Source organism: Eubalaena glacialis, chromosome 18 (genome assembly GCF_028564815.1).
Source record: "Eubalaena glacialis isolate mEubGla1 chromosome 18, mEubGla1.1.hap2.+ XY, whole genome shotgun sequence".
Classification (NCBI taxonomy): Eukaryota; Metazoa; Chordata; class Mammalia; order Artiodactyla; family Balaenidae; genus Eubalaena; species Eubalaena glacialis.
In genome coordinates this window covers 774,518-800,364 of record NC_083733.1, presented here as the reverse complement: position 1 = coordinate 800,364, position 25,847 = coordinate 774,518, and the positions used below count along the sequence as shown (strand labels likewise).

At 63.6% G+C, this 25,847-nt stretch overlaps 2 protein-coding genes across 2 annotated transcripts; one reads left to right on the top strand and one right to left on the bottom strand.

Annotated features, from left to right (window-relative positions):
* The first annotated feature begins 531 nt into the window (after positions 1-531).
* CDH15 (cadherin 15) lies at positions 532-20,741 on the top strand. Its single transcript, XM_061173504.1, has 14 exons — positions 532-573; positions 7,395-7,553; positions 7,717-7,872; positions 9,026-9,170; positions 15,227-15,387; positions 16,091-16,219; positions 16,623-16,808; positions 17,761-18,014; positions 18,665-18,807; positions 18,967-19,203; positions 19,437-19,676; positions 19,849-19,985; positions 20,105-20,272; positions 20,495-20,741. Exons 1-14 carry the CDS (start codon positions 532-534, stop codon positions 20,693-20,695), a joined length of 2,358 nt encoding a protein of 785 aa, XP_061029487.1. The 3' UTR covers positions 20,696-20,741.
* Positions 20,742-21,387: 646 nt separating this feature from the next.
* Positions 21,388-25,825, bottom strand: SLC22A31 (solute carrier family 22 member 31). The gene is given in 9 exon segments (XM_061173604.1): positions 21,388-21,694; positions 22,050-22,164; positions 22,531-22,727; positions 22,843-22,947; positions 23,047-23,192; positions 23,374-23,417; positions 23,827-23,981; positions 24,071-24,174; positions 25,523-25,825. Coding segments are annotated over 9 exon segments (1,476 nt in total).
* Between the last annotated feature and the right edge of the window lie 22 nt (positions 25,826-25,847).

Sequence of the window (25,847 nt, the reverse complement as noted above, 5' to 3'; positions counted from 1 at the left end):
ACGGCCGGTGCAAAGGCCCTGAGGCAGGAGTGTGCCTGGTGCTCAGAATGAATGAGGGAATCCACCCTAGTCCCCAGCCCCCACCCACCGCTGCCTTTCTGACAGCTTCCTTCCTGGAGCCCCGCATCCAGCCTGGGACAGTGCCTGACCCCTGCTCCGCCCCGGGACACATGCTGTCAGTCAGCCCCAGGCCCCGCCCCGCACACGTGCTGTAACTCAGCCGCCCCCCCGCCCCGCCCATGTGCTGTAACTCAGCCGCCCCACCCACCCACCCCCGACCCGCCCATGTGCTGTCACTCAGCCCCCACGCCCCGCCCCGCACACGTGCTGTCACTCAGCCCCAGGCCCTGTCCCGCCCATGTGCTGTCACTCAGCCCCACGCCCCGCCCAGCCTCGCCCCCGCACACGTTCGTTATCACTCCCTCGCCAGGCCCGCCCCGCACACTTGTGCTGTCACTCAGCCGGGTCCTGTCCCAGCAGAAGGCGTCGCTCCCGCCGCCGGACACTCGGCCCGCTGCCCGCCGCCGGGCCATGGACGCCGCGCTCCTCCTCGCCCTCGGGCTGCTGGCCCAGGTAAGGCACGGGCGCTGCCCGGGGGTCTCTGGCCCCTGCACTGAGCGCCGGCGTCTTAGAGTGGGGCGTCCCGGCCTCGGGACCACTGGCTCTGGCCGCCTGGTGAGCGTCCCCCCTCACTCCCGCAGCCCCCCAGCTCCGGCTCGCCAGCTCGGGTTTCAGCCCCTGGCCCGAGAGCCGAGGGTTCTGCGTGGGGCAGCCCTGTCCAGGGGGGAGTGCAACCGCCTCCGCTGGACCGGACGGGGAGCCAAGTTCGGGGACGGCCAGGAGAGCACCCAGAAGGCGGGCCCTCACTCCGGAGGTGCGCCCCTCAGCCCTGCTGGGGTCTGGGAGTGTTCAGTCTTGCGGGAGGCGAGGGAGAGGGGGCGGCAGGAGCACCCCCACCTGGGAAAGCCTGGAGGCCTGGTCCCTAGGGACCCCCCGTGAGCTGGCAGGTGATTCTCCTTAGTCTAGTTGGGTGGAGTCCGAGCCCCCGTGTGTCCGGCCGGCAGGGGCAGCTGTGGGCTCTGCCCTCCAGAAACCCCCTCTCCCTGGGGAGCCCTGTGCCCAGCACGCACAGCGGCTGCCCTCCGCACCTCCCCCTGGGCCCTGGTCTCCCTGGTGGAAGCAGGACAGGCGGCAGGAAACACAGGCCGCCACACGGGCACCCCTGGGTGGGTGGGACCACGTCCTCTCGGCCCTTGGCTTCTGGGCAGGCGCTAGGCTGGAGCCAGGAGTGGAGCGTGTGGCCTCAAGTGGTCTATGGGCTTCGGGGGACCGGGCTGAGCCGGGGTCACTGGTGAGGGCCAGGAGGATGGCCTCAGGCCTCTTACACCTGACGGGGGATGAGCACAGGCGTTGCCCTGCGCCCACGAATCATCACTCACTGTTACACTTCCAGACCCATCACGCAGCGCCGGACGCTGGTGAGCGTCCCCCCGCACTCCCGCAGCGCCCCCAGCTCCGGCTCGCCAGCTCGGGTTTCAGCCCCTGGCAGCTGACTAGGTGCCGCCAGCCGGCCCCTCGAGCAGCTGGCCTCCGCCCCCCACCCCAGCTACCCACACCCCTGCCTCTGGGCCTTCACTGACCCCCATGGAGACGGTGCCGGCCGCTCCCCACTGCCATGTCCAGCTGACCCAGAGCGAGGCTGTGGTCACCCTGGCCCGGCACAGCCTGGCTGCCCACGGCCTGTGCCCGTCGGCCTGCTGCTGGGAGCCCACCCGGGGCAGCGGGCTCTCTGCCCCCACCCCAGGGCCTGGATTCCCCCATGTGCTCCAGAAGGCTCCAGCCTGTAACGCCCCCACTATTCCTGCCCCTGCCCCGCATCACGTGGCATGTCCTCGGAGGCCCACTCCTGGGTCTGGGGGTGTCATCCTTTGACCAGGCCCCAGGGGGACTCTGCTGTGGGGGAGGGGAGTAGATCCCTCTCAGATGCCTCTCCCCTCCCCCAGGGTCATGCCCAATGCGCCCGCTCCCAGACAGCTGGGGACTGCGGGAATTCTGGTGGCGCTGGGGGACCAGCCAACGGGCTTGGCCACTCATGTTCCCGCACTCCCCGCGGCTCGAATTAGCTCCGGTGTGAGGGGAGCGACGTCGGGACTGGCTGACATATGTCTTCGTCAGGACCTCGCATGGCCCTCCCCCCATCCAGCTCAGCTTTCAGACTTTTGTCCTCTCCTGTCCAGACACACGGGTCCTGCGGCCGCTTCCCGGACACACCTTCCTCCACCTCCAGGAGCCCCCCAGCAGGGCTGTCTCGGGTGGGCCCCTGGGGTGGGGGCCTGTTGACCAGACTCCGCACAGGCCCGTCTTCTGCTTGGTGGCCTCGGGCGAGGCTCACCCCTCCCTTGTGTCCCCTGAAATCTCAGGCAGGGGGCTTAGCGTGTGTCTTTTCGGAACTGGCCTCTATCGGCCCCTCACCTGTGCCCCACGGTGTCCCCAGTAGCTGGGCCTACACTGGGACCCCACCCTGCCTGGGGGTGGGGGGCCCAGATGGCAGACCCACGTGCTGCTGGAAGGGGCCCCAAGCCTGCGTCCGGCTCCACTGAGCCACGTCGCTGCCCGTGCACTCACGTGCGGGGACACCCCTCCAACATCACTTCCGGGGCCTGGGTCCCTCAGATTCCAGGAAGCAGGTGGGAGGCCTGGAGCCTGGGGGAACGTGGGTGGGGTTTGCTTGGGCTGAGGGAGAGGCCCCACAAGCTCCCCAGGCCTGAGCCCCTTCCCCACCCCCGCTGGAATCCAGGCCACCCTGTTGCTGGATGGCCCGGCAGGCATCAGGCGTGCCAGGAATGGACGCAGCTGTCTGCCTGGCCCAGAGGGGCCCCTGCGGTTCTCCCCTGAGCCCCCCTCCAGCTGTTGCGGGCTTCAGAGGAGGGACGAGGATGGCGAGGCGAAGGGACAGCTGTTTTCTCCAGCCTCCCCCCGCCACCCCCGCCGACTGGGGCAGGCACCATGCTCCCGGCTGTCCTGCCCACCTTGAGAGAACAGCGCCCCGATCTGGCTCCCCTCCGCGGCCCCGGTTACTGTCACACCGATGTGGGGCTGACTCCCCTGTCTGTTCTGGAGAAGACCATGCGTGTCTGCCGTGGGGACCGTCCTGTTCCAGGACTTTCCCGTTGCCTCAGGGGGTCTTCACGGTTTGCAAAGCCCCCAGGAGTGTGGCTCAGGCTTCCTCCCAGAGGCCACGGGGCTCAGCAGAGCCCCAGAGCCCCTCCCCCAGCCGTGGCGGCCTCCGAGTTGTGTAAGCGTTGCCCGATTGCAGGGAGATGGAAGATGCTCACCCTTCAGTCAACCAAGATGCACACGGGTCTCCTGCCTGCCACTCACAGGGGCCACTAGAGGCCGTAGTGCCAGGAGCTGAAGCAGGCTCTCCTCGCTGTCCCCCTGGCCGCCCTGGTCACCAGCATCTCTACCCAGGGCAGGTGAGCGATCAGCTTTCTTCCCAGGAGACGGTGCCGTGCCTCGTAATTCTTTGTTCCGAACCCACCGAGGGCTGGTGGAGAGAAGCAGAGAGCTCTGCGGGCTGCCCCCAGGCCCCCAGGCAGGACAGACCCCTGCAGAGGGCAAGGGCGGCAGGCATTCCCTCCAGGGCTCAGGCACTTGATCGCTTCTGAACAGTTGATGGTGGGGTGCATCCACCGTGCGCCCCAGAACCACCCCACACGCAGAGCCTCCGAGGGGTGGGGTGGGAGCCAGGTCAGGGCTGTGTGACCCTCAAGTCCCGCCTCTCAGCCCTGCGCCTGCCTTGATTCCCAGATGTTCCCAAGAATCACTTGGGGGCTCCGGGACCCCCTGGGAGTTCTAACTCAGTAGGCCTGGGGTAAACTGGTGGAATCCATATTTTTTACTGACCTTTGCTGGTTCTCATGATGAGTCAAGTCTGGAAGCCCCAGCTGGTGGTGAAGTAGCCCAGCCCCACTGCGGGGGCCTGAAGGGGAGGAGGCGCCATCACAGATCCCAGGGGACAGGAACTGCCCAGAGGCCAGAGAGGCATCCGGAAGGAAGCATCTCGGGAGAAGGTGGCCAGCTGCTCTCGGGCTCAGGGCCTTGCCCACCGTGGCCTGCAGCTAGACAGTGTCACCCACCCTGGCCCTTGCCTGGGTCTGGGGTGGGTGAGGCCACTCCTGCCCCTGCAGTGGGTTTGTAGGGTATTCACCACGCAGCTGGGCCCCACGAGCTCCGAACCAGACGGGGAGCTCTCTTACTCGGCAGCCGTGGGGCTGGGGGCCGGGGCTGGGCCCACAGCGAGGGAGCAGTGGCCCGGCGTCTCTAGGGCTTCCAGGCTGTTCTCTCAGGCTCTTGGCTAAGGGAGCAGTGGAGGGTGAGCATGGGGGTGCCACCGGGCACCCACTGGGAGAAGTGGGTCCTTGATGCCCGCTGGTTCTGTGTGGTGCGGGGGCAGTGAGGGTGACAGCGTTTGCGAGCCATGTGCGCTCAACATCCGCGGCTCTGTGCACGTGGCTTCGTCCCGGCTCCAATGTCCTGTGATTCCCAGGCCTTCCCCGGCCACCTGCATCTTCTGGGAAGGGGCTGGCGGGAGGACAAAGGACAAACTGAGAAGCGTCCCGAGAGCCGGAAGTCGGCTTTAGCCCAGTCTGGCCACCCCGCCTACTGCAGCCTCTGATCTGGGCGAGGGGCCCCTGCCAAGGCTCTGCGGCTTCTGCTGACCTCGTGACCTTGGGCCGTGGAGAGTCTGGGGTCCAGGACTCCCAGACTCCGCCCCGGCCACATGCCCTGTGCCGAGCCGGTGGGCGTCCTGGAGTGTCAGCAAAGCTGCTGGCAGGGGGCGGGCAGCCGGAGGCTCGGTGGGGGGCTGCAGGGGTGGAGGGGCCGGCCCAGGTACGGACAGGGCAAAGTGTGTCCCCCAGTGCCCCTCCAAGAGCCTGAGGCCCGGGAGCCCCTGCAGGCTGTCCCTCCCCCCCTGCTGAGGTCAGGGCGGTGCCTCTGTGTCACCGGGCAGCACGGAAACGCTCCCTGCGATGGAGGTTCGGTGCTGGTGGACCTGTGGCTGCCGCCCCTGCCGCTCCCTGGGGGCTGAGAGGGGCGGGGGGAGGGGCGGGGGGAGGGGGCAAGGGAGCTGCTGCCCCAAGATGCCCAGGAAACAGACGCTATCACCCCCGAGCCTGTGACAAAGGCCGGCAGGTCTCCGCTTGGCGGGAACACCACGCTGGCCTGTGCTGGGCCGTCTTGGTGAGAAGCCAGCTGCCCGGGAGGCTTGGCGGCAGTGCTGCCATCTGTCGGGCCACGGGGAGCTTGGGGCCCTTTCTCTGAGCCGGGTGTGCGGCTACCTGGACCCCAGGCCCCTGGCATTTCAAGTGCGGTGGCAGGACGAGGACTGGGAACCGGGGAGGTGGCCCGGGGCCCCCCAGGGAGGCTGACTTTAGTTTGGATGTCAGTGCAGTTCTGTCAGCAAAGTGTACAGGGACCCAGGGGGGCAGAACAGGGAGGCCATGCAGGGGGGCACAGGCCAGAGGTTGCCCAGAAGAGCAGCCTCCTGGCTGAGGGGCATCTCCTCCCTCCCCTGCCCCCCAAGTCCCCCCACTCACCAGTCACCATGCCCCCCTTCCCTGAGGCCACCAGCCCAGGCCCGGTCCCTCTACCGACCGCGACGGGGAAAGGGATGGAAACCTCAGCAGAAGTCGGGGGACCGGGCGGCCGGGGGTGGGGTCGAGGGGTTGAGGAGGGGAAGGGCCGTGGGAGGGGGAGGAAGCCCCCTCCCAAAGGGCCCAGGGCCAATCCCGCAGCACAGAGAGCTGGGGAAGGGCCTGGCAGGAGCAGCTCCCCTGCATCTCCCGCCGCCGCCCTGCCTTGGATTTGGAGGGGGGCTGGGCAGGGGGCAGCTGCAAACGCAGGGGGATTGGGGGGGGGTCATAACAGCCGTGGAAGGCGCGTTGCTCACATTCTCCTATAGCCAAGCCGAGCTGGGTCCCAGTAGCATCCCTGCCCCCGCCCTGGGCCCTGACAGCCCTTATCCAAGTCCAGCCAGGCTCTGTGCCCTCCAAGGGTGCCCCAGCGTCGGCCCCACTCATGACTCGGGGAGCACAGAGGGCCCCCAGTGCCTCCACGCCCAGCCGGCCACAGTGCCTGAGCCCACACTTAGACCAGCCACTGCCCGATCAAGGCGCGGGATACGGAGACCACGTGTTTAAACCAGGGCTATCCCAGGAGACTCTGGGTGTTTGTTGGGGCTGCTGCCAGCTCTGCTCTCACCCCGCCAGGTGGCTTTCTTTGCGCCTCAGTTTCCCCGTCTGAGGGGTGGGGGGGGACGAGCTGACAGTGGGTCTGGGGAGGGTTTCGGCACCGCGGGCGCCTTGCCCCCTGCCAGGTTCCTGACTAGCCTCAGTGCTGAGCCCAGAGCTCAGCGGGTGGTGGCAGGGCAGGGGGTGCATATCCCTGGCCCTGCCTGTGGGGTAGCGTCGCGGGGACACGGCTGCCCCGCACTTCGTCCTGCCTCTGCAGCCCCACAGGCCCCGAGCGCTGGGCTTCGGGGACATTGCACACAGGACACCCCTGTCCTCTGGGCGTGCGGAGCCGGAGAGAGCGTCCCGGGTTCCAGGTACTAAAGTGTTGGTGAGACGGTCACACCTGGTTCCACGGTTCTGGGAGAAAAACAGCAAAGGCTGGGGATGGGCTCTGGGGGATCGGGGTGGCTGCGAGAGTCCAGAACGCTCCAGCTGCCCCGTCCTCCCCGCCGGCCCCTCAGCCGCACAGCTGCACACGCCCCACCCCGCCGGTCCCTAGAGGCAGAGGCGGCGGGGCTGGCCCGTCCCAACCCCACGGGCAGCTGCCGCAGGGGGAGGGGAGCTGGGAGCTCAGCTACGTTTCATTTGCACAAAGCAGCCCTGGGACAGACAGCCCCACCGCCTGATTCCCAGAGGTGTGTGGAGTGTCCCCCTCCCCAGCCTGGCAGAGGAGACCTGCCGTGTGAACAGCTGCCCTGGGTGCGGGAGGGGTGGGCGCTCTGGCCCCCCAGGTGGCCCCCCTCTCTGGGCCTCTTAGGACAAAAGCGTTGGCCTGGTCAACCTCGACCAGCCCTCAAGAGTTCAAGTCACGAGGAGGCCTGGGATGGCCGCGTGTTCCCCCCCACTGCCCCCAGCCCAGCCCAGCTGTCCTTCCTCTTCAACCCACCTTCCCCCCGGGCCTCGCCTCCCAGCCGCAGGCTCCTGGGAGCCAGGCTGCCTTCTGTCCCCCTGAGCACCCCATGCCCCCCAAGTCCTGGTGCCCGAACCTCCCCGGGCCACACAACGGAGGGCTTGGCAGTCAGGGAGGAGACGTCCTGGCCCCGGTGGGGGAGCTCTGGGCGCTGCTGTGGTGGTGACGGAGGTTTTTCTTTGTTGCAGAGCCTGTGCCTGTCAGTGGGGGTCCCTGGGCTAAGGAGGCCCCATACCCTGTACCCCTGGCGCCGGGTGCCGGCACCGGGCCGCGTGCGGAGAGCCTGGGTCATCCCTCCCATCAGTGTGTCCGAGAACCACAAGCGCCTGCCCTTCCCCCTGGTGCAGGTGAGGGGCTGAGAGGGGCCCCAAAGCCGTGTGCTTTAGGACGGGGACACCCCTGGGGCCACAGGCTGCGTGACCCCATCCCAGCTGGGGGAGGGGCCGAGGGCTGCAGAGAGGGGAGACCTCTCCCCTGGGGCACCTCCCCAGCCCTTTACCTGCCCCACAGATCAAGTCGGACAAGCAGCAGCTGGGCAGCATCATCTACAGCATCCAGGGGCCTGGCGTGGACGAGGAGCCCCGGGGGGTCTTCTCCATAGACAAGTTCACAGGGAAGGTGTCCCTGAATGCCATGCTGGACCGTGAGAAGACAGACCGCTTCAGGGTGGGCCCCTCCCCTCCCCTCCCCTCCCCTCCCCTCCCCTCCCCTCCCCTCCCCTCCCCGCCCCTCCCCGCCCCTCCCCGCCCCTCCCCTCCCCTCCCCGCCCCTCCCCGCCCCTCCCCGCCCCGCCCCTACCCTCTCGGGCCATTGCCACACCTCCACCAGCAAAACCCAGCATCCTTAATTGGGGGGCCGGGGTGGGGTTTGGGACCGGCTGCCCAGGGAAGCAGGTGTTCAGGATCACAGGCTCATTCGGCAGGTGCGTGAGCCGACTGAACACTGGGTCCTGCCCAGGAGGCCTGGACAGCCAGCATCAGGGTGGGCGGCAGCCTTCCCAGGAAAGCAACACCAGACACTGGTGTGGCCGGTTCTCCCCCGAGCCTGCTATGTGTGGTGAGGACGGGGTGCCGTGAGGAATCCCATGGAACTGGCCACCCCCAGTGGCAGCTGCCCCGTGACTGTCAGGGTGGGGTGGCAGGGGAGGTGGGATGGGATCTGCCCATTGGAGGCCTTGGGATCGTCGGGTCTGAGAGAAAGGGCAGCGGGGCGGGGGTGAGCAAGGGGCCGAGGAGGGGAGCCTGGAACTCGCCTGAGTCCCCTACAGACAGATGATCAGCCCCCCAGCCTGGCCTCCCTAAGATGTTGTTCAAAATTCCCCCGGGGGAGGGGGCTTCAGCCTTTGCCTTTCATGTGCCCTGAGTCTCCCTCAGACTTTGAGAACCAGCTCTTGGTTCCCTTACACAGAGAGTTAGAGGGTGTGTTTGCCCTGGAAGTTGTACCAAGTCTGTTCTCCAAAGGGACAGGAGATGGTTGAAGTTAAAATTTCACGTGCGGAGAGGAAAGGAAACTTCAAAAGCAGCCGAAACTGTTCAAAGAAAAAGGGAGAGGGACCAGGAGCGCTAGGGAGAGCATTGCTTCAGTCAGCTCGAAACATAGCTGTGGGCTTCCTGGTGGCCACGGCAAGAGGGGGAGCGTGGTGGCCGCCCTGCCTGCTGGGAGAACCCAGGCTCCCCTTGAGGGAAGTCCCACCTGCCCGGCACTGCCCCGTCCCCGTGCCGCTTCTCACCTGTTTCCGGCAGGACACAGAGTCTGCGCTCACTGCCACTCTTGCCCTCGTGGGGGCCACAGTGCCAGCCCCTGCCCTCTGCTTGACCAGCTCAGGGCCTTCGCTCTGGACCTGGGGGGGTCCACCCTGGAGGAGCCCACGGACCTGGAGATTGTGGTTGTGGACCAGAACGACAACCGGCCCGTCTTCAGGCAGGAGGTGTTCACTGGCCAGGTGCTGGAGGGCGCCGTCCCAGGTGAGCCGGGTGGGTTCCCGTGGGGGAGGGAGCTTCGCGAAGGGCGCTGGGTAGGTCAGAAGTCCAGGGTTTCCCTTCAGCAAGAGCTTCAGAGGTCCTTCAGAGAGTCTAAAAACACGTAAACAGTCTCCAGGACGGAGGGAATTTCCACAAGTCGACTCAAGCCTCTTCCCATTGCAATATACATGTCAACCCCCAAATCTTCCAGAGTTCAGAGAGGATTCCTGGATGGCAAAGCTCCGGTGGTTTCTGTGGCTCTCCCCTCCCCCTCCTCCCCCCTCCTCCTTCTAAATAGAGGTGACATTCACATAACATAAAATTAACCACTTTGAAGCGAACTTTCCAGTGGCATTTAGAACATTCACAGTGCTGTGCAGCCAACACCTCTGTCTCCTTCGTCCCCGAGAGGCGACCCCCCTGCCCATTATCAGTCACTGCCTCTCACTGCTTATGAATTCTACACTGAGGGCAGAAAGCGCTGACCCTCTGTCCCTTCTGCGTCCTCACAGGGCAGACTTGCTGGCCTGATTCTGTTCCAGGCAGGACAGACATTCCAGACAGCGATCTGCTCCTCCCCTCGCCACCTGGTCCCCGGGGCTCTGGTCAGATCCCAGGCTGGTGGCAGACCGGAGGCCTTCAGAGCACACCAGTCACTCGGTGTAACTTCAGAGTCAGGGGGTTAACGCTAGCACATAGTGACGTCTCACTTGCACGCCTGTTCAGCTTCAGCTGCCCAGTCAAGCCTTTTACAGCAAAGGAGGTCCTGCCTCTGTCCAGTCCCTGCCTCGTGTCTGAGCCTTGTCTGTTCCTGCATGCCGTCCACCTTTTCCTTTAGGGCCTTTTGCACACGGAGGGTGGTTGCTTCAGTTCTGTCAGATAAAAGCCCAAGTGTCTGGCTGGCCGTACATCTGGTTCTGTTGGCTGTTTAATCACTGAGGTGGAGTTTTTCCCTCTTGCTCTGTGTGTAAGAGCACAGGAGAGGTGGGGGCCGGCCCACTGTGGGGAGAGGGGACGGGCCTAGCCTCTGCCACTGCTTGAGCTCAGCTCCCGGGGGCCTCTCTGCGTTCCCGCCACGGCAGCACAGCCCTGCATGCAGAGGGGCCCTTAGCAGGGTGACAACCCTTGTGTGCTACCTGGCAGGGCTCCTGGGGTACTGGGGGGTGGGCGGTCTCGGTCGTAGGTGGTCCCTGAGCCCCTGCGGTGGGGCTCCTTCGGGGTCCCTGCTCCTCCCCCAAAGGCGAAGCGCCATCCCTCCAGCCCAGCAGCCCCACCCTCACCCTGTGATTGTGGACCACCAGTGGCCTTCCCCACACCTGGGCCACCCTGTGGCCTGAGCCGAGGGGCCCTCCCGGGTCTCCTTCCGCCCCGCCTTCCCCGGGAGCAGTCAGTGGGCGCCTGGGAAAGGGCACAGACCCCCGTGTGGGCACCCAGGGACCGCCAGCAGCTGTGCCAATCTTGGCCCCTCTTCCTGCTTCCATGGGGTCGCTGCACCTGCTCCACCAGGGGAGCCCCAATGTGTGACCTCCTGGGGGGTCACAGCCTGGACTCGGGGGTGTCAGGTCGCCTCTGCGTCAGCATCTGATGGGCTCACACAGGTGTGATCTTGATTCCCTTTCGTTCTCGTCGTGGTGGCAGGACTGAGGCCCCCACCTGCTCACGCCCCCTCACTGGGGACGGGTCCTCAGCCGCTAGGTGTTCATGACACTGACTTTTGTTTTGCCAAATTTTATTGTGGCACAATACATATAACAAAATTTAACATCTTAACCATTTTTAAGTGTACGGGTCGGTGGTTTTAAGCCCATTCACATCGTTGTGCAACCACCACCAGCATCCATAGAATTTTCTCATTTGCCCAAACTGAAACTCTGTCCGCATTAAACACTAACTCCCCATTTCCCCCTCCAGCGCCTGGCATGCACTGTCTACTTCTTGTCTCTACGATTTGACTGCGTATGAGTGGAATCATAGTATTTGTCCTCCTGTGTCTGGCTGATTTCACTGATCATCCTGTCCTCAGGGCTCATCAATGTGGGAGCCCGTGTCAGAATCACCTTCCTTTTCAAGGCTGACTAATACTCTATTGGCTGTTTGTACCACATTTTGTTTATCTGTTTATTCTTCAGTGGACCCTTGGGTTGCTTTCACTTTTTAGCTGTTGTGAATAGTGCCGCAGTGAACGTGGGGGTACAAATATGTCTTTGAGACCCTGCTTTCAACTCCTTTGGGTATGTACCCAGAAGTGGGGCCGCTAGATCAAATGGTAGTTCTATTTTTAATTTTTTAAAATAAATTTATTTATTTATTTATTTTTGGCTGCATTCGGTCTTTGTTGCTGCACGGAGGCTTTCTCTAGTTGCGGCGAGTGGGGGCTACTCTTCGTTGTAGTGTGCGGGCTTCTCGTTGCGGTGGCTTCTCTTGTTGTGGAGCACGGGCTCTAGGTGCACAGGCTTCAGTAGTTGTGGCTCGTGGGCTCAGTAGTTGTGGTGCACGGGCTTAGTTGCTCTGTGGCATGTGGGATCTTCCCCGACCAGGGCTCGAACCCGTGTCCCCTGCATTGGCAGGTGGGTTCTTAACCACTGTGCCACCAGGGAAGTCCCTATTTTTAATTTTTTGAGGATCCTCCATGGTGTTTTCCACAATGGCTGCACCATTTTACATCCCCACCAACAGTGTAGGAGGGTCCCAGTTTCTCCACATCCTCACCAGTGGCTGTTGCTTTTTGTTTTGTTTTGTTTTATTGTTGTTAGCAGCCATCCTAATGGGTGTGAGGGGGTATCTCGTGGTTCTCATCTGCATTTCCCTAATGATTAGTCATGTTGAGCGTTTGTTTATGTGCATATTGACCACTTGTATATCTTCTTTGGAGAAAAGACTGTTCAAGTCCCTTGCCCATTTTTGAATTGAGTTGTTTGTTGGGTTTTTTTTGTGGTTGAGTTTTACGGGTTCTCTATATATCCTGGATATTAATCCCTTATCAGATATATGATTTGCAAATATTTTCTCCCATTTCGTGGGTTGTCTGTTTACTCTGTTGATAGTGTCTCTTGATGCATTTTTAAATGTTCATGAAGTCGGGTTTGTCTATTTTTGTTGTTGTTGCCTGTGCCTTCGGTGTCATATCCAAGAAATCATTACCTTCGTGACATTACCAGTGTCATGAAGCTTTTGCCCTATGTTTTCTTCTAAGAGTTTCGTAGTTTTACGTTGTACACTTAGGTTTGATCCACTTTGAGTTGATTTTTGTATGTGCTGTTAAATAATTACGGGTCCAGCTCCATCCTTCTGCATGTGGATGTCTTTCCCAGCACCATTTGCTGAGGAGACGGCCCTCTCCACGTTGAATGGTCCTGGCATCCTGTGTAAAATCACCTGCCCGTGGATGTGAGGTTTATTCTTGGGCTCTCTCTTCGGTTCCATTGGTCTATGTGTCTATCTTGAGGGCAGGTGCACACTGATTGCTGTACTTTTTTCAGAAAGTTTTGAGATCAGGAAGCGTGTCCTCCAGCTTTGTTGTTTTCCAGGATTGTTTTGGCTATTCAGGGTCCCTTGAGATCTTATAGGAATTTTAGAATGATTTTTCTGTTTATATAAAGAAACTGTCCTTAAGATTTTGATAGGGATTGCACTGAATCTGTAGGTCGCTCTGGGTGGTACTGACATGTTAGCAACAAGTCTTCCAAGCCATGAACATGGTCTGTCCATTTATTTGTGTTTTCTCAATTTCTTTCACTGATCTTCTGTAGTTTTCATTGTGAAAGTCTTTCACCTCCTTGGTCACGACACTGACATCCTGAGGCATTAGGCAGTTGTTGTGATGATTGTGTGGGTCTGTGTGGCTGGAGCCCCCTCAGGAGGCATGCACATCCCGTTCCTGGAGATGCCGATTTGGTCTATAGTTCAGGGGGTGTCCGCCAGGCTTCTGCACTCCGGTTTTTCTCCTTTTCCCTTTGTAATTAATAGGTGTCTTGTGGGAGACCCTTTGAGACTGTGCAGGTATCCTGCTACCCCTCAAGCTGCCACCCAGCAGCATTAGCATCCCTGGCGGCTCTTGCCTGCATCAGGTGTTGTTCTAATTCATTGTTTCTTCTTCGTCATCACTTTGCTTTCTATTATATGATAGGACTTTCAGTACCCCTATTTATGAATATATGTGTGTATGTGTTACCCACCAGGGTTTTTGGCCTCCTTAATCAATAGAAATCGATCAAAGGCCAGACAAGAAATTCAGGCAAGGCTTTATTGGGGCCCCTGCTGCAGCAGTGGGGAGTGAGAACAAGAAACAGGTTCCCTTGCTAGCTTGCTCCTGAGGGGGAGCGAGCTTGTTCCTTATATGGGGTGAGGGTAGGGGTGTGTCCAGGGGTCAGGCCGGAGGGGTGGCTTAGGTGGTCTGCCGTAAACAGAAAACTCATTCTAAAATTCCTATAAAATCTCAAGGGACCCTGAATAGCCAAAACCATCCTGGAAAAGAACAAAGCTGGCGGACACACTTCCTGATTTCAAAACTTTCTCCAAAGGTACAGTAATGAGTGTGCAGCTGCCTTCAAGACAGACACATAGACCATAGACCAGTGGAAGCGAATAGAGAGCCCAAGAATAAACCTCACATCCACGGGCAGGTGATTTTACACAGGATGCCAGGACCAATCAACGTGGAGAGGGCCGTCTCCTCCGCAAATGGTGCTGGGAAAGCTGCACACCCACAGGCACCACCTTAGGTGGGGTGTGCGCACGGGGCGCGCACCAGTACCCTGCTTTTGCTCCCGGCCCGTTTTTGCTCTTCAGAAGTGGCAGTTGGGCTTTTTAGTCTCTTTGTATCTCGTCCAGAATTTGCTCTAACTGCCACGTACATCGTTATTTTTAGTCCCTTGTAGTTTCTTTGTATTCTGGAGCTCAAGGAGACGTGTGTCCAGGCGCAAGCCCTGCAGCAAAGGGTCTCAGGTCCCAGCCTGTCTCGTATGTGTTTTGTTCACATGTATCTGTCTGCACTTATGGAGTCTTCCTTCATTCAATGGGTTATGATTCTTTGCACCGTTGTTTTGAAGCTCAGATCGTCCCAGATATGGCCGATCAGAAGCTCATCAAACTGGCCCAGGCCCTGTCAGCAGCCGGCGCTGGGAAATAAGCTCACATGTATACAGACGTGCGTGTGTGTGCGCGTGCTCTCTGACAGCTGTGTTCACATGTCTCTCTACCTTCATCACAAGTCACGAGTCCTCTCTGGCACCTCCGCTTCCGATCCAGCTCTGCAGGGTTCCTTTTGGGTCCTCTTCTCTGATGGCGAGAAGCCGGTCTCCAGTCGCCCCAGTAGTTTGCACACTTGCTCAGTCATAGAGAGCCTGGCAGGTGCTTTTGGAAGCGCTCGCCTGCACCCCCGTGGCAGGGTGCCTATTCTAAACATTCTTTTTGGCTTTAGCCTGGGGTCCAGCATCATGCCAGGAGTTACCTGCTAAGGTAGCTTCCCACTTTCTAAGGCTGGGTCAGTGGCCGGGTCACTACCGTTCATCAGACACCAGCATGACACTCAGCTGACCCGTCAGGGCCCAGGAGGGGCTGGGATGAGCCCAGTCACAGGTGGGGGGGGGGTGCCAGCTCCTCAGGTGGCCCGAGGCTGGTCCACCTCACCGGGATGACTTTTAGTACACCTGATCTGGGCCGGTGGGGGGAGGGGTGGTCAGACCTGAATTGCTCCAGAAAACAGGTGGGCACAGGTGCTGAGGCGCCTCCAGGACCCCTGCGGAGGCCCTTCTCTCCAGAGATTCAGGGCCTTGTTTGCCCCAGAGCGCAGGTGCGGCCCTGGGCGCCGCTTCGCTCCGCCTGGGGCTGATTCCCCAGTGGGCTCGCCTGGTCTGTCTCGGGGTTCTGTAGGAGACAGGTGTCAGCTGTGTGCACCGGACACCCGACCTCATCCCCACAAGCGACACGAGCCAGGACGCCGGGACGCTTGCACGTGCAAGGCTGATCGGGGGCCTGGACGTGGTGCGGCGGGCCGCAGGGGAGCGGGCGACGCGCCCTGGCACCCATAGGTGTCACCCCCACGTCCCCGCCTTTCCCAGGCACCTACGTGACCAGGGCTGAGGCCACGGATGAGGACGACCCGGAGACGGACAACGCGGCCCTGCGATACTCCATTCTGCAGCAGGGCGGCCCCCAGCTCTTCAGCATCGACCCGTACACGGGGGAGATCCGCACGGTGCAAGTGGGCCTGGACCGCGAGGTGAGGCCACGCAGCCGCACCCTGACAGCTGAGGCAGGGCAGCCCCCAGACGAGGGGTCCGAGTGCCGCGGACACTCTCCGTGGCCCTGGGCTCCGGCAGACCTGCCCCGCGGGTGGTTGTGCGGTTCGGTCCAGAGACGGTGTGAGGGGCCCTCAGCGTGTTTTCTGCCAGAGACCTCCCCCACCCTGTTGCCTGCAGAGCAGTAGGGCTCCTCGGCCTGGGGTGGGCCCACAGCGACCACGCATGCTGCAGAGAAACAGTCGCCCTCCGGCCGGCCGTGCCCGCTCTTCCCCTGTGGGGCCCCTGGCTGCCGGGCTTCTGTGTGGCATTGGCACCTCACCTCCAGGAAGCCCTCCTTGGTTTCCCCAGGGCCACTCGCTGCGTTAGTTGATCTCTGTCCCCTCTCTCGCAGCTGCACCTGGCTCCCCCGGGCAGGGACCTCACACCCCAGTGCAGCAGGTGCCCCATAAGTGCTTATCCGACTCGGCAACTGACCTCCTGCCCACTCACAGGCTGGGGCAGAGTCTGGGGTCCACAGTGGTGCCGTCGGACCCTGAGAGGCTAGGCAGCCTGTTTTGCCCCAGAGCTTGGGAGCAGGGCAGGTGCTGGAGCCTCCTGGGGTCTGCCTGCCCTGCCCTCAGGCCCTAAGGTGGCTGACCAGCCCCGCCCTGCTCTCCTGACCCCGTGTCACTGTGCTCCTAGGTGGTCGCCGTGTACAATCTGACCCTGCAGGTGGCGGACATGTCTGGAGATGGCCTCACCGCCACTGCCTCGGCCATCATCACACTGGAGGATGTCAATGACAACGCCCCCGAGTTCACCAGGGATCAGGTGCTGCCACCGTCCTCACCTCCACCGGCCGCTGCTCAGGGCTGACCTCCCCCCCATCCTGGGGCTTCTGGTGGGTGGGAGGCTAGGTGCTCAGAGGAGGCATCCTGTGTGGATTGTGCAGGATACCCTGCCGGAGGCCAGCATGGGGGGGCTGTGAGCGTGTCAGGAGCTGGAGGGCCCTGGGGGGAAGCCCCCAAGACCCTGGGGTGTGACCTGTCCCCAAGCCTTCCTGGGTGGGAGGGAGCGGCGGCCCTGCCCTCCGGGGAAGATGTGCCCAGCACATGGCCGAGACTGGGAGGGGGCTCCTGGTGCCCTGGACTCCTCATGGGTGGGCAGTGGGAGGGTGACCCCGCAGGGGACCGTCCCCCGCCTACCCGTGGGTAACGGGGCCGAGTTCCCACAGTTCTTCCTGGAGGCCACGGAGGCCGTCAGCGGAGTGGACGTGGGGCGGCTTGAGGTAGAGGACCGGGACCTGCCCGGCTCCCCCAACTGGGTGGCCAGGTTCACCATCCTGGAGGGCGACCCTGACGGGCAGTTCGCCATCCGCACCGACCCCAGGACCAACGAGGGCGTGCTGTCTGTGGTGAAGGTGAGCTGCGGAGGGTGCCTCTCCTCACACCCTGGGACCCCGTTTGGACCCTCTGTGCATCCTTAGGAGGGGAGCCAAGGGGACCAAGAACGCTAGGACTGTGGGCTCGGGCCACGCTGACCACAGGGGGACGGGGCTGGAAGGGGGGGGCAAGCCCACTTGTTACTTCCAGTGTCTTGCCACTTAAAGTATGTGACCAGCATGCACAAATACAGACCTCACGTGTTGGCCAACCTGAGACCAGAGGCAAAACCAGCAGGAGATACGTGTGCACACACACATGGGCGCACACCTGCGCACACAGGTGCACACATACACCCGTGCATACACACACGTGCATACACGTGCAGAGAGATGCAGATGAGCTCTCAACAGAGGAAGAGCTTTATTGCCGGAGACTGGCTCACGCTGGCCGTCGTGCAGGCGGCTGGCGAGTGCGGAGTCTGCAGGGCTGCGACAGGCTGCAAAGTCAGGAGCTGAGGCTGCATCTGGAGGTGGGATCCCTTCTTCCCCAGGGCAACCTCAGGTTTGCTCTCAGAGACTCTCACCCACAGATGAGACCCACCCAGGTTCTCCAGGACCATCTTCTTTATTTAAAGTCAGCTGATTGTACAGGTCAGTTCAACCACGTCCACCAAATACCTTCTTAGCAAGACCCAGGTGAGTGTCTGCTTGAGGCATTGAGAAGGATGCCCGGCCAGGGGACGGGAAACTGACCTCACAACACCCAACAAATATGTTTGCGTGATGAGTAGCCGTCATTTTTACATTATTTTTTGTGCCTTTTTGTCCTGCATGATTTTTGTTTTTCCGAGGCTTTAAGCAGAGGGAAAGAAGGGGCTCTGAGGACAGACCAGAAGAGGCCTCTCCAGCCCGCAGCTGCCTCTGGGTTCCCTGAATGGGGGGGAGGGGTCCGGAGCCCTGACAGGCGGCCGCCCTGCTTCCCCTACAGCCCCTGGACTTTGAGAGCCGGGAGCGGTATGACCTCAAAGTGGCAGCGCAGAACGAGGCTCCCCTGCAGGCAGCTGCCCCCAGGGCCGCGCGGGGCCAGGCCAGGGTCCGCGTGCAGGTGCGGGACGTCAACGAGGCGCCCGTGTTCCAGGAGAACCCACTGCGGACCAGCCTGGCCGAGGGGGCGGCCCCAGGAACCCCCGTGGCCACCTTCTCTGCCCGAGACCCTGACACACAGCAGCCGCAGAGGCTCAGGTGGGGGCCCCGGGGTGAGCAGGGGGAACTCACAGCCCCACTCCACCTCCCAGCCGGGGTGGAGGCACAGCTAAGGGTACTGAGCCCTGTGCCCAGAGGGTTCCCATCAGCGCCCTGGTCAGAGGGCAGAGGGCTCATCTGTGTGCATCACCAAGAGCCCAGGGGCTCTCAAGTACCGTGCGTGCATGCGTGCGTGGTGTATGTGTTCACATGACCTCGTCCTGTAGGCAGGACTGGGCTGCATCTGGCGCACACTGACACGGCCAGTCTGTGTTGGCTAGCCTCTGAGCATCGGGCCCTGTCCGTTCCAGGGAGCCGTTGCTCCCATAGGACTGGCTGTTACTGTCTTGGATTTCACCCCCTGCCCTGGCCCTATGTACCCGTGTCTGTCAACACGGTGCCCACTGTTGAATCCTGGCTGTCACTCAGTGGCCACGGGGCGCTGGGCGGCTCACCTGCCCTCCCCGAGCCTCAGTTTTTTCATCTGTTGATTGGGATGGAAAATACCAGCTTAGGGCTGTGGAAGGACTATCCTTAAAGGCCTGTGTATGTGTGCGTGTGTGCGCGTCTACACGTGACCACACCTCGGGGGGGGGGGTCCGGCTCCGGCTCAGGGCCACCCTGTGCCCTCCTCCCCTCCTCGCCAACAGCTACTCCAAGGACTATGACCCCGAAGACTGGCTGCAAGTGGACGGGGCCACCGGCCGGGTCCAGACCCAGCGCGTGCTCAGCCCTGCATCCCCCTTCCTCAAGGACGGCTGGTACAGGGCCATCATCCTGGCCCGAGATGATGGTGAGTGTGGAGCTCGGCCCCGGTTCCAGGGCTCTCTGACCCTGGCCGGGGCCCCTGCTGCCGCCCAAGGGCTGAGAGCGGGCGCTCCACCGAGCAGACTTCAGGGGTGGGTGGGGCTCTGCAGGGGCAAGGGGCCCACCAGGCCTCTCCTGCTTGCAGCCTCCCCACCCAGCACGGCCACAGGGACCCTGTCCGTTGAGATCCTGGAGGTCAACGACCACGCCCCTGAACTGTCCCCACCGTGGGGCAGCCTGTGCAGCACGCCAGACCAGGGCTCCGGTCTTCTCTTGGGGGCCACGGATGAGGACCTGCCCCCCCACGGGGCCCCCTTCCACTTCCAGCTGAGCCCCAGGCTCCCAGAGCTGGCCCGGAACTGGAGCCTCAGCCAGGTTAACGGTGAGCTCGCCCCACGCCCCTGGGCGTCCCGAGCCGGGGGCAGGTCCCCACTGGTTCCCACCTCAGTGCACTGCATCCTCAGGCCCACAGGGATCAGTTATCGTACACAGGGGTCGGGTGGGGAACCGAGGCCTAGCCTCTCAGGATCCCCACCCAGCCGGCTGCCGCGGAAGCACAGGCGCGGAGGGGCGTGGCCGCCCCCTGCCCCTGCTGACCGCCAGCACCCTCCGCAGTGAGCCACGCGCGCCTGCGGCCGAGGCTCCGGGTCCCGGAGGGGCTGCACCGCCTCAGCCTGCTGCTGCAGGACTCCGGACAGCCGCCCCAGCGGCGTGAGCAGGCCCTGAACGTGACCGTGTGCCGCTGTGGCCTGGACGGCGCCTGCCTGCCGGGGGCCGCTGCGCTGCGGGCGGGTGGCGCGGGCATCAGCCTGGGCGCCCTGGTCATCATGCTGGCCAGTGTCATCCTGCTGCTCTGTGAGTGCCCGCGCCTGCACATCCCTGCCCCGCCCCGCGCCACCTGGCAGCCCCGCCTGGCCCCGCCCGCCTGGCCCCACCCCGCCCCCGCCCGCCTGGCCCCGCCCCACACCGACCTCCGCCCGCCTGGCCCCGCCCCACACCGACCTCCGCCCCCCACCCCCCCCCCCAGTGCTGGCCCTGCTGGTGGCCCTCCTGGCGCGGTGCCGGCAGCAGTCGTGTGACAAGAAGCTTCTGCACGGGCTGCAGGACGACCTTCGGGACAACATCCTCAACTACGACGAGCAGGGGGGCGGGGAGGAGGACCAGGTGAGGGGGCCAGGGTGGCTTACAAGTGCTGAGGGGGCTCCCCAGGGGCCCCAGCTGGCCAGCCGCCTCTCGACCCGCGATGGCTGCGGCTCACCCCCATGCGCTCCATCCCTCCTCAGGATGCCTACGACATGGACCAGCTGCGCCACCCGGCAGAGCTGGCGGCCCTGGGCGCCCCCCTGGGACGGCCTTCTCTGCGCAGAGACGCCCCGTTCAGCCGAGCGCACCCCCAGGCCCCCCGTGTGCTGCCCACCAGCCCCTCTGACATCGCTGACTTCATCCACGAGGCAGGTGCCCCAGGGGTGCCCTGTACCCCGTTCCCTGACCCCACAAGCCTGAGGCATCGCTCTGGGGCTGGACAGAGGGGTGGTGGTTCTTGCCAAGGAAGGAGAGTAGCCCAGAGAGAACCTTGCCTCCAATCCGTCTCCTGGGGCCAGGCCTCGGCCGAGCCGGTGGCGGAGGGCACTTGGCCGGCGCGTGCTGGTCCTGAGCCCCAGGCCTCTCCACAGGGCTTAGAGGCCGTGGACGGTGACCCCACCGTCCCACCCTACGACACGGCTCTCATCTATGACTACGAGGGAGACGGTTCCGTGGCGGGGACACTGAGTTCCATCCTGTCCAGCTTGGAGGACGAGGACCAGGACTACAGCTGCCTCTGGGACTGGGGGCCCCGCTTTGCCCGGCTGGCCGACTTGTACGGGCCCCCATGAGGGCACCAGGCAAGAGGCTTTCTGATGGGGACCTGCACCCACCCTGCTGAGGGCACGGCCACAGGGGCCTGAGCGGACACGCCGGACTTGGCTGTGTGTCCAGATGGACGGAGGGCCCTGGACCCCGCCCTGGGGCCTTGGCCAGCCTGGTCTCCGCCAGGGGAAGTCAGGGCCCCAAGCCTGGAGTGGGGTGGCCAGAAGGAGGCGCCCCTCCTGCCCCGTCAGTCGCCTCCAGTGGGGTCAGAGACCCCATTCCCAGCTCTGCTTCCCAGCCACGCTGATCTCATCGCTGTATGAAAGGAAGCAGCTCTTGGGCAAACGTGAATTAAAGACGCGCTCATCTCTCCAGTGCACGGGTGGCACGGCAACTTGCAGGGCCTTTCTGCATCTCAGTCCCACCAGAGCTGCAGCAGTGGGCTGGCCCCCGGCTGCCCCCTGAGGGGGTGGGGGCAGTGGGAGAGGCTGCGATGCCTGGTTGTGAGGGGGAGGTGGACACCAGAAGCTCCCTTCAGCCAAGGGTGTGGCCTGAGGGAAGAACCAGCGAGGGTGCCAAGTTCCATGGACGCCTTTATGCTCCCCACGTGGAGGGGGAACCAGGGCCCCCGGCAAAGAGGCCCGCTTCCCACCGCCCTCCCGTTCCTTCCCGAGACCCGTCTGCCCGTACTGGCAGGTGGCGTGTCTCTGCAGCCTGGTCACCCCTCCTGGACCAGCTGTGTCCCGGCCCTGGGGAGGGAGGCTGGCAGCAGGGGCAGGTGGTCCTGGCAGGGGCGGCCCCAGAGGCGCGGGGAGCGGCACAGGCGGTCGGCGTCCTGCAGCGACTGGGGCAGCGCGCGGCCGCTGCTCTCGGGCAGCAGCAGGATGCACAGCAGGGCGAGGACGGCAGACGACGTGAAGACCACGTGTTGCAGGAAGAAGCCGTGCCGGCCATGCGTGTCGGTGAGCAGGGCGGCCGCCTGGCCCAGGAACCCAGCTCCCAGCACCAGGCCCAGCCGGGCACCCCTGCAAGAGGGGGCGGTGGGACACGGCCCAGCGGGGCACCCGGCGCTCCTGGGGTGGATGGCCCTTAGCGGGCCCCAGGAAAACACCTGCAAAGTCGGGGGCGGGGGGGGAAGCTGCCCTGGATCAAGCGTTGTCCTTTCCATTAGAAAATTGAAAGTGGATTTTTCCCCTGGAATCCGACCCTCGCTGGGGGCTCTCACTTTCGACCACCCCCTCCTCCACTCCTGAGCTGATATGCAGACCCTTCTGTGGCCATTGTCCCCCTCGCCACCCAGGAAGAGACACCCGAACTCTGGTCCCGAGGGCACGGACCTGGGGAGTGTGGGGAGCGCGGGGCGCACAGGCAGGGCCCTGCATCCTGCTCACCGTGGGGAAGACCTCGGCTGAAAAGAGGCTGCTGAGGGCGGACACTGCCCGGGAGGCCAGGAGCCCCAGGACAGAGACGGACAGCACCGTCCAGCCAGGCAGGTCTGGGGAGGAGGAGAGGGCGCCCACGCTGCCCACACTCCCTCCCTCCCCTCCCCAGCGTCTCAGGGATCCGGGCCTCCCCAGCCTTCCACCTCTGCTCCTGCACTTGGGGTCAGTGGTTGCAGGCTGCCCCCCGTCCAAACCAAGCCCTTATGTTAAGCTCCTTCACGTAGAGTCTTTTTGGCCCTCACCTCTTTGGGCCTCAGTTTCCCCGGGTGCACACTGGGGAGGTGGGTGAGGAGAGAAGAACAGCACCCTCATCCGAATGCCTCGTGCCCTGTGCCTGCCTCTCCGGGATACCCCCCACCACTGGGCAAACCCCCAGCCACACGTGACAACTCTGCCAGCCCGCAGGGCCCCGCACTCACACTGGGCCCCTGCCAGGCCCAGGACCAAGGTGCCCAGCAGCAGGACTGGGCGGCGCCCCCAGAGGTCTGCTGTCAGGAGCAGGAAGACGGTGGCCGCTGCCTCCAGGTTGGCCTCCAGGAAGTAGGGCCAATAGAAGGCGGGGTCACACGTGGCCAGGTTGCGCAGGAAGCTGGCGCTGATACCCCCGCCGATCAGCCTGGGAGGCACGGCAAAGCTGCAGGCCCAGCCAGAGCCGGGGACTCTCACCCCATGGGGAAGGCAAAGATCCCTCCCTCCCCTTTGCCCACCCACACTCTCCCCTCCTCATGAACTGAAGCCCAGGATGAGTCCGTGTCACCAGGCGACGCGGGTATGCCAGAGTTCCAGGACCGAGCGGTGCCGGGGCTGGGGGCTCCCTGCACACAGCACATCCAGCTCTGTGGCCCCGGGGACATAATGGGGCATGAATGAGGGGATGACACCTCTCCTCCCTCCTCCAGTACCCAGGTCTCCCTTCTGCCTGGCTGGTCCATTACCCGTAGCCAGGGAGCTCTCCTCCTCCGAGCTGTCCTTGGGGTCCACACCGCTGGCTTCCGCAAAGCGCCACAAGATCTTCCTGGCTCGGGCCGGCTGCCCCGTGGCCAGCAGCCAGCAGGGAGACTCAGGAAACAGGGCTGGAAACCTGCGGGTTTTGGGGGAGGATGCCAAGGGACCTCCCGGTAGAGAAGAACCCAGGGGTGAAGCACAGTGCATGGCTCTGTGTGTCCCTGTGTCCCTGTCCCCTGCCCATCTTCCTGGTGCTGCATGGAGGTCAGAGGGAAGCAACACACGTGGCCTCCACAGTGGATGTGAACTCCTCTCACCCCCAAAAGAACAGCAGGAGTCCTGTTGCCAGGGCGCTCAGCCCCTGCGGAAGGCGCCCGTCGTCCAGAAGCAGGGCCAGGCCGGGCCGCAGCAGCATGCCCGCCACAGAGAAGAGGCCGGCCCCGATGGAGAATGCCAGGCGGTGCGGGGCGTCACACAGCTCCAGGCCTGGGCAGACACAGACGGCCTGAGGCCCAGGCCCCTCGGGAGGGCTGCTCTGTCCAGGGCTGTGGGGATCAGCCGCTGGCCTGCCCAGGACCTGGACATCTGAGGCCAACGCGCTGCTCGCTCTGGCCCCCGGGCTGCCCACAAAAAGCAGAGCCCACAGAGCAAACGGTTCCCCGCCCACCTTCTGGAGAAGGGCCCTCAACTGGAGTGCCAGAAAGGCACCCTCCAGCGGGTCAGAGGCCTAGCCTGAGTGGGTGCCCCCCAGAGCCCCCCACGGTACTCACGAGCCACAGAGAGGGCGAGGGAGGCCCCTGCTAAGGCCCCCCCACGAAGCAGCCGCAAAACCAGCAGGGCAGGAAAGCCAGTGGCCAGGGCCTTGCTGGCCCCCAGGCCCGTGGCCAGCACTAGGGAGCCCACAAACACAGCCCGGCGGCCAAACCTAGTGGGCAGCAGGGGACACATGTGGATTTGGGTCAGGAGGGCTCAGGGGAGGGCTGCCAGGGCAGAAGGGAAGGGGCAGTGCCTCACCAGTCACAGCCTGGGCCCAGGAGGACACAGCCCAGCAACCAGCCCAGGAGGTGGTCCACCTGCTCCAGTGGCACCTTCCAGCCGTCCTCACACACGAGGTTCCACTGTAGGGGACACCAGTCACCTGTCAGCTAGCCAAGACCCCTACCCCCGCTGGAGTTCCCAGAATGTAACGCTGGAAGGGACCCTAGATATCCTGTTCCGATTCCTCCCTGGAGACAAGGGGAAACAGGCACAGAGAGGCAAGGGACTTGCTCAGGGTCACACAGCGTGGCCTCCTGACCCTGGTGGTCTTCACGTGGAACTAGACAATTCCTGGTCTGTGCCCCCAGGGGGTAAAGGCCTGGAGTCCCCAGGACACCCGCATGGAGCCCCAAGTCTGGTTTCTCCTTTGCTCTGGACGGGGTTGCACCTGCCTTTCTCCAGCCATCACTCTGCTGCCAGGCTGGCCCCAGGGCCTCTCCTGCCCCTCCCCTCGCCTGTGCACTTCAAGAGCCACTCCCGGAACAGGCTGTAGGGCCATGCTCACTGGCTTTTCCCGGCCAAGGGCCCTTGACCTCAGCTTTGCACCTCCCAGCCTACTCTGTGTCTTCTCCTCAAGCTTAACACACCCTTTTGGGTCACACTACATCAGAGTTTTTATTTTAAAATCCGACTGCTTGTGAAAGCTGGTGGGCGAGGATCCATCACTACACCAAACAGGTGGCCAGAAGGAGGAAGCCCAGCCGGTTCAGGGCCCCAGATGGGCCTGGCAGGGATGTGGCAACCCTGTCCAAGTTTCCACCCGGGGCCCTTTCTCCCAGGGGCAGGGGGTGGGGCTGCGGGGCAGAGGCTGCCAAGAGGAAGGCAGGGTGGGCTGGCCTAGCCAGAGGGTGGGGAGGGAGGCCCCGTTACCCGCTTCGCTCCTGGAGCCCTGGGATGCGCCCTTGGTGTCCCTGCCCCTAGGCCAGCCTGCACACACCTTACAGGTGGGAGGTCTGCTCTTCAAAAACGGAACTGACCCAATCACTCTCTTGATTCAAAGTCTTGGGAACCCAGTCTGGACACCTGCATAGCCCAAAGTCACAGGTTGCTAGAATGTTCATGGCACCGAAGGGAACTCCAGGCCCTGCTGACCGCTGGGGACCTACCTGCTCAAACCTTCAGCTTACCGCCTCCCTCCCGGACTGCCTGCCCGCCTTGGCAGCCCCCAGCCTCAGACTCTGCCTTTAGGCCCGGCACCCTGCCTACTTAGACACCTGCTGCACCGTCAGACAGGAGGGGGCTGACCCCCCCCCCCGCAATCGAAAGCCCCAGTACCACAGACCCGGTCGATCAAGGGCCGAAGAGCGAGGCGGGACCGGAGGAGGGGGAACAGAGGAAGGGCGCTGAGGGCAGGGGGACGGAGGGAGGGGGACACAGAGCAGGGAAGCAGAGGACGGGGCGGGGGACGGAGGGGCAGGTGCAGAAGACCTGGGTGACCGGGCTGCGCAGCAGGCCGGCGGCGGGCAGCGCGTAGTGCCAGACGCGCGTGCAGGACCGCGTGCCGTTGGGGCGGACGCGGGGCGCCGGCTCGGGGTAGCTCAGCGGCAGGCAGGGGCCGGGGGCGAGCGCGGGGTCCGGCCCGCAGTGCTTCGCCGGCAGCGCGGTGAGCAGCAGCTCCGAGCCCAGCGCCAACCCCAGCGCCACGCACGGCAGCCACGAGGCGGCGGCCAGCAGGCACCGGGACCGGCCGAAGCCGCCCGCCGCGCGCAGCACCCGCGCCTCCAGCTCCATCCCAGGGCTCTGCACTCCGGCT

Bases quoted from the DNA above. Each gene is read 5' to 3' on its own strand.
- CDH15 (XM_061173504.1), top strand. From the start codon at position 532: ATGGACGCCGCGCTCCTCCTCGCCCTCGGGCTGCTGGCCCAG. The intron at 9,171-15,226 runs GTGAGCCGGGTG...CGCCTTTCCCAG, and splicing joins GCTGGAGGGCGCCGTCCCAG to GCACCTACGTGACCAGGGCT. The intron at 15,388-16,090 runs GTGAGGCCACGC...CTGTGCTCCTAG, and splicing joins AAGTGGGCCTGGACCGCGAG to GTGGTCGCCGTGTACAATCT.